Source organism: Ambystoma mexicanum, chromosome 13, assembly GCF_040938575.1.
Source record: "Ambystoma mexicanum isolate Mex_15411 chromosome 13, UKY_AmexF1_1, whole genome shotgun sequence".
In the NCBI taxonomy this organism is placed as follows: Eukaryota; Metazoa; Chordata; class Amphibia; order Caudata; family Ambystomatidae; genus Ambystoma; species Ambystoma mexicanum.
The window spans coordinates 527,579,685-527,593,499 of NC_090938.1; the positions used below are offsets into that span (position 1 = coordinate 527,579,685).

The following is a 13,815-nucleotide window of genomic DNA, read 5'->3' on the forward strand; positions in this document are numbered from 1 at the left end:
GCAATGCATGGATTTTGCTGGCGTGGTTATAAAAGAGATTTTACAAATATATATATATATATATATATATATATATATATATATATATATATGAGAGAGAGAGAGAGAGAGAGGGAGAGAGAGAGATCCTGCTTTTCTCTCTCTCTCTCTCTCATATATATATATATATATATATATATATATATATATAGAGAGAGAGAGAGAGAGATCCTGCTTTTCTCTCTCATATATATATATATATATATATATATATATATATATATTTGTAAAAGAGTTGCAGAAAATACTTTAAAAAATATAAGCATACCTGTACTGGGTATTGTTAGATGTAGATGTTGTTGAATCTGGAAATAGACATTTGAGAGTTTCACAGTAGTTTTAGATGCAGATGGCTGTGAATAACAGGAGGTATGTACTCTGAGAGTTCAAGTGTATATCTGAAGTGTTGAACTGAAATGACAGGGTAAGGTGTAGAGTTTTTTGATGAGATTGGTGGATGGAGTTGTGGCTGTTTGAAAGCAGCCAATGAGGGAGTGTTACAAACATGAAAGTGGAAAGGGTAGAAAGGTTGCCCTGTGCTATGCTGTCCGCGGACACAGCGGTAGTTCGCGGACGGCAAATGCCACATCCGAGCCTTTTAAGGGTGCCTGGCACGGAAATGGGACTGCAGAGACTGCGGACAGTTGGGGGATCATCAAATCAGGTTTCCTGGGTGGGGTGTACAGGAAGAGTGGCAGGAATTTTTTTTGGTGAGAGCACTGAAGATGGGTATGGTTATGTCTTTGAGGAGGCAGAGTGTATGGATTTTGGGAGACTCTTGGATCCATTGGCTGAAAGTCTATTCTGAGCACTGTGGATTGTCTGAAAATCTTGGATTCTGTGAATCTGACGTGTTATGGTATGGAGTGCGAGAAATGAAGTGGGCTGACTTACTCCCGTTTTGCAAGAATATAGTTCACTTAAAATGGACATCATTGTTGTTCATTGTGAAGGGAACAGTTTAGGGTACATTACCGGAATTTCACTACAGCTTGCAATTAAATATACATTTGGAAAGTTGACGAAAAGGTTTCCAAATTCGGAAATTATGTTTCCTCGCATTGCTCAGAGACAAATGTAGATGTATTAGAATTTATTTTGTCCACAAATGAAAAAAGCAAGGCGCAATGTGAATAAAGTTGTGTGTGCTTTTTTGCGAGATATTGGCATGACATCTTTTCATAATGAGAACATGAAATGTGATGTTGTCAAACATTTTCGGAGAGTTGGAGTCCATCTAACTGATGTTGGCAATCAGATTTTTATGGAAAATGTTCTAAATACATTGAAGCAGTTTTTGTGAACACAAAGTATAGATTCAAGTATTCGTTAGAAGTTGCATCAAATAAAAATGAAAACAAAAAAATACAAAGCACTTTTTGTAAAAGTTACAAAAAATAATTATGTTGTGTATAATCTTTGTTGGATTAGTATATACAACAAAATAATCAAAGAATATGAAAGGTAAGAAGAAAAAAAGGTTCTTTTAAAGAGTCACAATTTTTGCGTGAAAAAAAGTAAAATAATTTCATTCCCCCACCCCTTGCCTGGAATTTTCCAGATGTCCGCAGACTATGCAGGCTGCAAAGGGGTCTCACTTCTATTTTTTAACAGTGAAAGATGGCTCCTAAAGGAACTGTTTTTTTTGTGTTTTTTTGTTTTCTTATTTTTTTGGGATTTTTTGTGTTTTTCTCCCAGAGAGGCAAGGTAAGGTGGGGGACAAACACAGAGATGGAGGGGCAGGTGGACAGAGGGAGATTTTGGGCGGGCATTACCTTTAAGGTAAGGGGCAGCGTTTCTCATGCTCCTTGACCACGGCCTCTAACGCACTCCGAAACTGCTCCCTCTACACATCGATGCATTGCAGTACATACATAGTATTGTGACCCTCAAATGGTAAGGGTAAACAGTGTTCTGTATGGCTTGTGAGACGGTTGCTGGGATCTTCTACCCCAAAGGAGTATCCTTTGTGGTAACAGGAGCAGTTGAAGAAGATGGGGTAGAGGGTGTCAACTTATTTTTCCCTGAGAAAGGTACCAGGGTGGGTAGATTTGGTGCGGTGCCTCATGGAGGTGGTCCTGTAGGAATACAACTTCACTCAGTGCATCTCACCATGGCTGCACAAGCCTTTGGGACATCCCCAACGGTGGTGAAAAATTGCCACACCCAGGACTCACTCTAGGTGCTGGAGATAGGGACTTCCTCCACCTCATCTTCATCCTGATCTGTATCATTGCACCTGTTCCCCTGACCAGGCCCTCCAGGTGGTGATGGTGGTGAGGTGGCTGGGGGAAGGAATGGCCACAACAAATGCCATTACAGCAAATGAGAAGCTCAATAAAATAGATCTCCAAAGCAGGTGCTCTCTCCTGGATAGGCAGATTAAGCCCACCGGTCATATCAAAGTACAGAACATAACTGACCCTTTACAGTGCATCATTCTCCCCACTCTCTACATTCTAGATTCTCTCTCGCTACACAGTTCCATGTTGCATATCTATTGCTACCTACACATATGAATAACAAACATTACATACCATACTATATAATTAATACATATATGAGAACTTATAACATTAGAATACTACAGGGTTTCTTGTCTGCATCAGCGAAGAGAGGGCAGTGAGAAGAAGAAGCGCGGGTGAGATACATGCAATCTCATGAAAATTCCTTACTATCCTCAATCCCATACATCTGTGCTTAGTATTTGTTCTTCCATTGATGGTGAAATCTGGCGATATGTTGCCTTCTGCAAGATGTAGGCGTACGCAAAGTATAGATCTGAACTGGAAGGAGCAGAGGATTGTAGTGTTACTACGGTTGTATAAAATGCAGCATGGATGCTAGCAAGGAGCGCTCATCAAAAGTCTTGACTTGCAGTGAATATCTCTAGATTACTTATCTCATAGTATCGTCTGCAGCACTCTGTGGCGGTCTGCTTGTAGCCCGTTGTTGTGCTGGCAATGATGTCCGCGTTCACTGGCAAATCTCTGTCACAAGGCTCAGAAGTCCTAGATCTCGTGTCTAGTGTTTAACATAAGTCGAAATTGTCAAGGTATTGTGCTAGTACCCGATACTTTCCAAACCCTGATGTTCAGTACCCTGAGGTGCTCCTTGTGTGGGGGTCCACATAGAGGTATGTCTGCTCATAGGGTTCAAGGCTGTACTCTCAGCCAAAAATAGCTGGCTGTTTACAGGTCTCCTGTAGCATAGTAACAGGAGGTGTCGCCTGGATGTCACTGGATGTGTGTCAAAAAACGAGGGACCCTATTTTTATGGGGGAGAACCTTCAAGGGCCAGAAACATGTATAAGAGCGAAACAGAAGGTAAATCCCCCATTTCTCAAAACTTGGATTCCTACAGGGTAGTGCACCCGCAAAGGACATGCAAAGTATCCCAAAATAATATAGATGGGACAGCAAAGAAGTTAAAAACCTTACCCAAAACAAAATGTAAAAAATATATTTTTAATTTATTTCAAAATCATTAAAGACTAAAGTTAAAGACCCGAAAAGGGTGTCTAAGAAAAAACAAAGTACAACAAATAAACAAAGCAAATTCAATGCAATTCAACAGAAAGGTGGGATTAGTAAGTGTTTTTATATGTGCTCAGCTAATTGCACAATCACAAGGTAGGGTAGTAGCAGAGATATAACATTTATCAAAACTTTGTCAATGAGGCTGATGATGGGCACTAACCTTAATAAAGGCGAGTTGGAAAAAAGACATCCTTGTGGTAATCATGGAATTTCAGCCAGGAGTTTTAATGTCCTAGATGCAATGCTTCACAGCGTTTAATTTTGCCTAAAGGGTTTAGATAATACACTAATGTGACTATTGGCAGATATTACTTATTAATACACAGTTTATATGCAAGCCAAAATTCTGGTTGGAATTTTGGTATTAATTCCTTGGCTCCCCCGTAAGGCAAAGAAGCTGGATAAAATGTCCTGATTTGTTAGATACATTCATCCAAGAAAAATGTATTTCTTCTACCAGCTCATGGTGTGGTTGCTCCCTATAAAAGATGGTGGGGGGCAAAAAAGTTTACGTTTGATTTGCAACGCGGTTCCTGAAAACATGATCACATAAAGCATTAGGTAATTGTTTGTTTGTCAAATGTCTAAAAAGAGTACAAAGAAACAGCGGCAAACGTATAAGATTTGTTGGGAGACTGCTTATCGTCAAAAGAAGGATAGCTTTCATCCATTTTGTTATTCGCAAGTTAAGGTGATCAGATCAGTCTTTAAAAAGATCTGGCTTGCGTAATATTAAATTTCATGTGCCACAGGTCGCGGCCAATTATTGCAATCTGTATTGCAGGGAAACGAGAGAAACTGAAAAAACGGTTTATAAATCCACTTTGTTGATGTTAGTCCAGAGAGGATTAATTTCTTTCTGTTTAAAGGTCACTTATGCAATACTGCATTGTTTATCTTAGCTTTGCTAGAGGCTAGGAGGTTTTTGTTTACATGGCTGCATGGGAGAAAGGTTCCGGCTTCATACTTGCGCAGCGATTCAGGCACGGAAGGTCCTGTCATCGGATGTGGGCACCTGTTGTGATGTAACCCCTCATATCGATTTAACTTAAAATTGTTGTGTGGCAACCTAGGTCTGTAAATCCAACCCTGGCAACCCCATGAATGGATGTGGCTCCAACCAGGGACAACTGGCTACATGACATTTGGACACCCCACTCCTTTCCCCGGATTTCAGCCCCTTCACACATGAGATGGTTGCCTGCCATCGGCGAATATCAATACGGTCGTAGACGGACTGGATAAAGCTAATTTTAGGCGTGTTGACGCCAGGAACAAAACTCAAGGTCCCTATGGGTGCTTGGAAACCACGTTTCAGGGCCCTAGGATGTACCATTTCCGAGATATTTGCACAGCAACACGCTGCACCGGATACATATTTAATTTCCAGATGCCTCCTGTGAGAAAACTGAACATGTCTCCCTACCTAGTCCCTGGGGATCTGTCATCCAGGTGGCCAGGACACAGCCATCGCTATTGGATCCAGTTCCCGGGGGTGGACCAGTGAGGGAGGATCACCTGGATGGGACAGGGTGTCCTTGGGGAGTGGGAGACCGACGTGTTAGATGCAGTATCCCACTTCTTTCAATACCTTTTCCCCATCCTACCACATAAGAAATTTGAAAACACTGCCCCCCTTTTCCCACACAAACACTTTTGCACAACACGAAAGACAATGGACTAACACCAGAGCCGTTTACCTGACATGTCCCAATACAAGCGTCAGGCAAAGTCAGGCAATTAACCAGAATCACACACACCTGACGGCCCGTTCCCTTCCCCACAGGGATAAAAGGTGGAACATGAGAGCACAGTACGAGCAAGGCAGACCGCACGACATAAGAGCTAACTCAGCCCGGCAGTTCAAGAGGAGGAGAAATACGGTGCATACAGAGAGGGTGACAAGGAGAGAAGCGACCTTGCCTATTCCGGTCAAGGCCCGTGAAACCTCAGGAGAAGGAATCGCAAGACCGCGAACAATAGCCAGCGTGTGTTGCAGCAGATGTCAACGGTACACAAGACCCTGCTCCGCTGATAACCAATCCGGGGAGAGATGCTTGTCTCCGTGGTACCAACCTTGACTTGAAAGAGTAGAAAAGCCAAGCAGTTCATCACAGCCGGTGAGTCAAGGGGAGAATCGATAAGAAACCAACTGTTTTAAATGAAAAGTGGCAAGCGGCTACTTGAACTGTGAAAGCATAAAGAGCTATTGATGCTAGAAGGGGGAAAACCAGCAACAGAGGAGTCTGGCACCAGATGGGTGCTTACTCAGGAAACTCTGGGCGATTACCAGATCGTTGAAACTGCCATAACCAGAAGGCCTTGGGAAAAGGCGAAAAGGGGGTCAAAGTGGTCATACAGAGGTTTTGTAAAATCCTCTGTACAGTTGAAAGTCTTTGACCGACAGATGATTGTGATGTTAAGGGAAGTGGATCCCACATCGTAAGAATTTGTGAAGTGAAGTGAATCCTGCATCGTAAGAATTGAATGAGAAAGGCACTATTGGTTAAGTTGGCAAGAGTGAACCTGGCAGAGGGATGTTGACAAAAAGGGGCAAAGCCTGAAATCCCTATGAAAGGTTCGCCTTATAGGTTTGCTGGTACAGTAACAACGGTACCAGTAAGCTTGCCGGTACCGTATTTACGGTACCGGCAAACTACGAGTTCTGCTCACGTGTGCCTTTTCGCCCGCCAGGTCTGACGGTTCATCCGGCCTCCCCATTCCCATTGAGCCCTATGGGACTCTAATGGGAATGGGGAGCATTTTTTTCCGGCGCCCAGGAATGGGCAATTACCGGATCCGGCGGGCCGTAATGACCCGGTAATTGCCCATTCCTGGGCGCCAGAGAAAAAATTATACCAGCGCCAGTCATGCCTGTTTTACCGGCACGGCTACCGCCAGTATAGTAATGAGGACCAGTGTGTTGACAGGAATGAACCCGACTGAGGTATGTCCACCGTGAACTGTTTGAAAAGACATTAAAAGTCGTGAATACAAGAAAAGCCATAGTGAACCAGAAGGAGGGAGGCTGACGTCCGAGAGGGGTCCGAGCCCAAAGGAGGGAGATCCAGGGGTGGAAAGTCATCACCCAAAGCCCATTGGAAAGGAACGTTTTTAAATTTGGTTTTGTTTAATATCAGGCCCTCGAAGGCAAGAGGCGTTTGTTGAAAAGAGACTTAACCATGGAAGAACCTTATAGCTGGTACGGAACTGTCGGCTCGTGCTGGGAAAGCTTGAGTGTGTGCTGTGCTCAGGAGATCCACCTTGTCCCGTGTTCTAAACGTGGGGAAGGCAGACGCCTGGCAATCACATCCTGACTTATTATTTGTGAATACTTCTTTCTTTATTGAAACCACTTTCCCACACTCTTTCTGTAATTAGTTGTAAGGATTTGGCAATAGGTTTATTTTAGTATGGGCCTTTTATTTTGTTCGTCTGTTTGTTTATTATAGCGCGCGCCAGACCCGAAGGTATCCGGGTGCGTGTGCAAGAATACTTTAAGCTTACAAGTTGCAGTTACACATTCCAAGTAGATACAGGATACATTGACAACAAGATAATGATTACCCTACAAGTTTGTACACAGCGTTATATACAGAGTTATATACACAGAGGTGTATACACAGTATACATTGAAAGTCAAAAAGCAAGGTGGGGTAAGCGGGGGGGATGAGCATGTGAGTATGCGTTCAGCTACAGATTAACAGATGGATAAGACGTAAGTAATACCAGTGTCGGTCAGTTATAGGTCATTTTCTTTGAGCTATTTAATACAGTTAAGTCTGAAGTGTGGATAGGATTGGTCAGACCTTAAAGAGGATGGGGGGGGAGGGGGTGGAGGAGTTCCACAACTGGGCTGCCTTAACAGGGAAGCTGTTGCCTCCGGCAGTGCTCAGTTTAAATGGGGGCACAACTAGCTGGTTGGTATATGCTTCTCTGGTGGGTCTATTGGAGGTTCTTTCTTTTAACCTTTCCTGTTAGGTATTTGGGGGCTAAATTGTTAATACTTTTGACAAGACACCACAAGGACTGCCTTATTTTTCATTTGATGGTCGAAGCTTGCTCCTATCTTAGATTTACGTTAGGCGTTTTTTGACCCTGCATTTACAGTTTAATAAACACCCTTGAACTGTGATCACTTGTGTCCGTCTTCACTGTTGCTAGCATGAGTTCCTTACACTCCCAAAAAGCAAAAATCTACTGGACGAATGAATCCAATAATCAGAGAAAGTGAGAATATTCTGGGCCACTGAGCCACCTCAATAGTGTGAAACCTGACTTCAACAACAAAAAATAACACACGCTGAGTCAAGGGCTACGGAAACAACTGGGCAGAATCAAGACCGGCTTGAACAATGACGAATAAGGATGGCTAAATCAAGGGCTGGGGAAACAACAGAACCCGTGCATAGTACGTATACAATTTGCTAGTAATAAAATAAAAATCAATCTAAAGGAGCCAAAGACCCCAACACTTGCACCAGACTGTGAAAAAAAAAGAATTTGGTTACATATCTTCTGGTCCATAGTCTGCCCAATTCACGACCTTAAAGATGAAGGGACACATGCAATTGACTGTTTTACTCCATTTGCAGTATTCCTCCACCTCTGTATCGGTCTTGTGTCTTTCCATTTACAGATTTGGCCTCTACAGATTCTACTGCGAGGTTCAACTATACATTCACAAACTATTGGAAGAAACATTTTGTATGGCTGATCTAGTAGACTTAGCAGAAAGCAAAATTCAATCAGGTTTTCACAATAACTGAACATGCACACAATCGCCCCAGAGAGCCTATAAGTAAAAAGAAAGAATTTCAAGGACAAGGATCCATTTAGGTGATCTTGAAAACTGCAGTACATTTTACAATTTGGTGGTTTGTCGAGCCTGAAAGTTTTAGAACAGTTATGTTGTGCTTTACTCAATCCCATGCCTCTGTGACGAAATTGCTATTTGTAGGGGTGTAAATACTCAGGTCTTTTCGTTTATTAATTAAAATAATGTAGGTAATTAAGTTTCTGAAAGATATGTCTGCAAATCAGGCTCCCCTTCATAAATGCTCCATGGCAAAAGTAGAGTACACATGTGCCTTTGCTGCAGCTAGGTCTCCTGGCGTCAACAGCCTTAAATTCTGCTAGGGCACAAAGTCCCTGTGGGCAGAGGTAGCATTTTAATTGTCTGTACCTCACTACTGCAGAATCTAGGCCATCTGGTGGCACGTAAATCTGTAAATATAAGCCAGGCCTGGCTTATAGAATCATGCAATTATTAGCCACATTCATTTGGTATCACACCAGTGTCAGATCTGTGTGCAGTGCTTAACTATGACAGGACTGATATAGCATGGCATCTAGGCTGACTGCCTCCACAACTGCCATGTGGAATGAAAAATAGTCAGGATGGAGCCCCTTTCATTCTCCAATAGGAATGGTAACGGTCGCCCACTCCGCATCCCCCCAGGAACATAAGCCTCCTGCAGGACGTCTCCTGAGAACAGTGCTTTAAAGGCAGCAGTGACATGACAACGTCAGCATCACATCAGGGTGCGGATCACTGGAGTCCTTTTGAAGCCAGAACGAATGGGAAGGTAGTTAGAGCAGCTAAAGGGCACAGGTAGGCCTGGAGAATGGTCCCACATCTTGCTTTCTGTTAGTGTTCCATTTTCTTTCATGTTGGGTTTAAGAGTGAATATTATCACTTCCATGAAAATTGATACTCAATGCTAAACTGTATCTCTGATTAGGATATTGTCTGAGACATAGGTATAGGTTATTAGTGGAACGTTTTATTCTAGATTGTAAGGTCTCCTTTTTATGCCTGCAGTTAGAACTTTGGACACTTCTAAATTGTACATTCAAAACGTTGTGTACATGTTTTATTGAATTGTGATGATTAGTACAGGATATATATTTTTGTACTTTAATAAAAAATTATGTTTTCTCATTTGTTTGGTTTGTTTGAGTAGGCACTACAGGATGACTAATTGCCTTTTTGTTTATACTGTGTAAATTACCCTAAAAGTGGGCATTGTCATCACACCGTGTTGGATTTGGGGTCCCCCGAATAAATTGAAAAAACAAAAAAAACGATTTTCTTTCCTGCAAGCAAGGAACACTGCTGTGATGTTATCAGATAAAGGGCACTTGTTACAATACAGGAATTGGACCACTTAAAGCAAACTAGCTTTGGACCAATCCGCGGTGGTGTTTGGTCTTTAAAAGGAGAGGGGCACTCCTCCTTAGTTGATTTATTTTGGACCATCGTGAGAAGAAGGATGTACATTTAGAACTCTGTTGGGAGTACAATCCATTCCATAATCCTCTGCTATAGCGGTTAAGACAGAGCACATCCAAGACAGAGCTCCCTCACCTAATCCCCCCAGGGAACAGTAGGGGTGACTGCTGCTGGACCAAGACCCCACTCTATTAGCTGCACTGGAACCAAGCTCCTGTACACTGGAGGTGAAAGATTCCCTGTAGAAGCCATCCAAGAACCGTGGAGTGGGAGAGCAGAACAGAAGGATTAGCCTTGTCCCTGGAGACCCTGGATTGCACCTCCTAACAACCCAGAAATCAATTTCCCAGATTCCTGCATTGAATCGCTTGTGAGCTACAACGACCTGGACACCGCCTGCCTGTTCCAAGCTTCTTCATGCCATGTACTGTTGCTGCTTGAACAGCACTGTGTGTTGGGCCCAGTCGACAAACATAACAACCCGACACCAGACCACAACATCTGGATGCTCTTCGAAGCCTGGACTGGGGATTTTAAGCCCCAAAGACAGGAATAAAGGGCTGTGAGGGAGCCCTGCCCCCCTGGTCTGCCTTTGGGACAATGGTGACGCTTAAGCCCCTCTTCCCTAACCTTTTCTGCAATTACATACATACTCTTGAACATTCACTTTCTGCCACCAATTCGTTGCCTGAATACACTTGCTCAACTACCCAGGGTGCTCTTTCACAAAATTCTACATTTTCTCAGTTGTCTTATAGGGGTGGGTTCTTGGTGGATTTTCTGGTTAATTTGAGTGATTCAACCGTTTAGTGAAAAATCTATATTTTTATAGACCCTTGATCGCACATGCTTTTATTCTGGACCAGTGGTTTGTGTTGCTACTGTTATTAGCTCACACCCCCCTTGAAGATATATCCTGGGTCACTGATCAGGCCCTGGCTTGGCTGACCTCTTTCCTCTCTGACCGACCCTCCCAAATCCAACTTGGGTCCTTCCTCTCCTCTATCTCGTTCTCTATCTATGGTGTTCCCCAGGGGTCTAACCTCTCTCCCTGGCTGTTCAACCAATACCTGGCACTTCTTGCCCAACGCATTGCCGCTCTCTGCCCCAACTTTCAGTGCTATGCTGATGACAACTCATTTTCAGGCTCCGCTCCGCCACTTCTCCTTCTCTCCTCTCTGATTGTTTGTCTGCTATCCAGGAGTGGTGTGCAGCCAATGATCTCTGCCTTAATGCCAGTAAGACTGAGAAACTCCTCATCGGCACACCCGCTCCCTCCTTTCCTGTCACTCTCCGGCCAACCTCTCTTGGCCCTCTTCCTGCTCGCACCTGTGAGGCTAAAAACCTCGGGGTCATCTTCGACTCCACACTCTCCTTCTCTCCTCACATCTCTGACGTCTCTAAGAAGTCACACTTCCAGCTGCACCTCCTCAGAGGTATTCTTCCTTTCCTCTCCTTCCCCCAGAAGTTCATTGTCTCCAGAGGTCTGCTTCTCTCTAGGCTGGACTACTGCAACAGCCTCTTTCTAAATCTGCCTGCTTCTACTCTCTGCCCTCTGCAACTCATCCAGAACAGGACTGCGAGACTGGTCCTTGGCCTCAAGCCCATGGACCGTACCTCTCCAGGACTGAAATCTCTGCACTGGCTCCCAGTGGCTGCGAGGATGAAGTTCAAATCCCTCTGTATTGTCCACAAGGCCTTCTGGGGCCTGGGAACACAATACCTTCAACTCTCTCTTCCTAAATATCTCCCTTCTCGAGCACTTCGCTCATACAACAAACTCACTCAGGGTCAGTCGCTTCTCCAAGCAACAAGTTGGTGGTCAATCTCTTTCTTCGGCTGGGTCCTCCCTCTGCAATAGCCTCCCTGAAACTTGAGGAGAATCATCTCTGGTTCCGTAAGCACCTCAAAACCTTCCTCTTTGCTTCTGCTTTCTCTCCTCCTCTACCCTGCTGAACTCCTGGCCGAAACTGAAACTGCACTGGTCACCTGGCTACCCTCTGATCCCGGGCCCAGGTCCCCTCCCCCACCAGTTGCACACGTACTGCCTCCCTGGAAACCCCTACGCTTGAGGACTCTTTTCTGTATCTCTACAGTCCCCTACCAGCACTTCACACCTGATGTCGGCAAATTTACTTATTGCTTTGTTTATTCTATTTATTTCTACAGTCGATCCCATGTAATGCACTGCCCCACCCCCATCCCCTCTGCACTTGTCCCCTTAACCCCTCCCCTGCACTTACGCGATCTCAATGCCACCTGGCCTAGTAAGATCGTTGTCTGTCTTCCCCTGTTCCCCCTCCTTTGCCTCGTCGCGCCTTGAAACACTTGTGTATAGGCACGTTATAAATGCCATATCATATATCCTGTCCTGGGCCTGTGCTACCACTCAAGGCTAAGGAGGTATACCTTTCGCGCTGTGCCCGTTTCACCTTTATGTTTGGGATCACTGTTGGTTTAGTAGTAGTGTGGGCCTGAATAGGCAGTTTAGCCACTACTCATCCCTGTACGCCTGCCGAGCAGTAGTCATTTCGTCACAGCCACCCTATCCATAAAGGTACATTTCGTCCAAAAGAATATCTGCCACTTGTACAGTTTTTATTTCTTTTAGGGATCTGACCATTTTCTATCATACTTTCTCCAACTTTCCTCTTCCTATTGCATATGTAATTTAAAATGCAAACAGTTGTGGTAGATAGCGTTTTTTGGTCCACTTTTTTCATACACAAAAAGAACATACCGTCTGGGCAACCCTCTTCATTTCCCTTATGTATGCGGCCATCGCCTCGTCTGGGGTTAAAGCACCCAAGCCATTCCAAGCATCCCTTGAAAGAAGCAAAATAAGACATAATTGTGATATACAAGGTTACAACAGCAATGGGGATCTAATGTAAAAATTAGTTTTACAGAATGCAAAATATCTCTTACCATTTGTACCGACCAATGGGATCCCAAAATCCAGGCCTGGGTATATTGCAGTGACCCATGGTAGCCTGCTTGTAGTAGCTGTAAAACCGCAGCATCACCTCATAGGAAGGACGATATGGACCTAAGCAGAATTGCACCGCAGAGAGACAGAAGAGAAACTATTTCAGCTTCTGAAATCAATCAATTTCAAAACAAAACGGTGTCCAACTCTGTATTCTGCAGACAGGCCAATGAATTTGCTTTATTTCAGGCAAAGGATCCAAAACACAGGAGAGTTCATGGATAATACCTTTTCCGTAGCCATCCTTCCGTTCAAGTCGCAGGAAGTCATTCAGCTAATGCCATCCCACAAGTTCTGACCACAACTCCTCCAGCTAATCCAAACTCAGCAGCTCAATTTTAACCTACAGCAAACACTGCCATTTGAAACTTTGTTTCAAAGAGTTATGTTCCTGCACCTCAGACCACTGTCACAAATTCTGGCTGCACAGCCCAAATATCTTCATCGGAACCAACCATTTACTTGCCTATATAGTGCTACAAAAAGGTTACCAACATACAGGCTCATGCCGACAGTCATCTTTTCCACACTGATATGGTTTACTGTGCCACCAGGACAAAGATCAGAACATGGTTTACTGCATAGGAATTACTAAAAAGTATTAACAGGGCACACTCCATTCCCTCTTAAGCATCTGCCTGCTAGTCAAAACACTGTACTTTTCCAGCCATCTTTCTAAATTATATGCAATGGGGGCGTGCAGGGGCTGAAAGGAGTTCATTCTTTTGTACGACTACTAGAAGAAGAATCAACAGAGTGTGTAAAGTATACTTACTGGTATGACCGACTCCCTTTTCCTCTCTTCCGCCAAACTCGTAGAAAGATTTTGAACCGTGTCGGACATGAGCGAAAGCAGCCTACTTAACAAGCCCACCAGCCAAACAGGTTATTCAAGTGGACCTGACCAAGTTGTGAGTCTGAACATCAGCACAGAAAGTTTGGCAAAACACGCAAGCGATTACCAAAGTGGCTCTTTAACATCATGAGAATGATACTTGTAGGTGGAGAGATGT

General features: G+C 43.9%; 1 protein-coding gene across 3 annotated transcripts in view; it reads right to left on the minus strand.

Moving 5' to 3' along the window:
• ACBD4 (acyl-CoA binding domain containing 4) overlaps positions 1-13,815 on the minus strand; it is a 1,158,671-nt gene that overhangs the window by 996,769 nt on the left and 148,087 nt on the right. For all 3 annotated transcript variants that reach the window (XM_069634234.1, XM_069634235.1, XM_069634236.1), the window contains exons 3-4: positions 12,742-12,862; positions 12,554-12,638 (exon numbers count right to left, since the gene is read on the minus strand). In XM_069634234.1, coding sequence (XP_069490335.1) covers positions 12,554-12,638; positions 12,742-12,862 — 206 coding nt within the window. The remainder of the gene's footprint in view (positions 1-12,553; positions 12,639-12,741; positions 12,863-13,815) is intronic.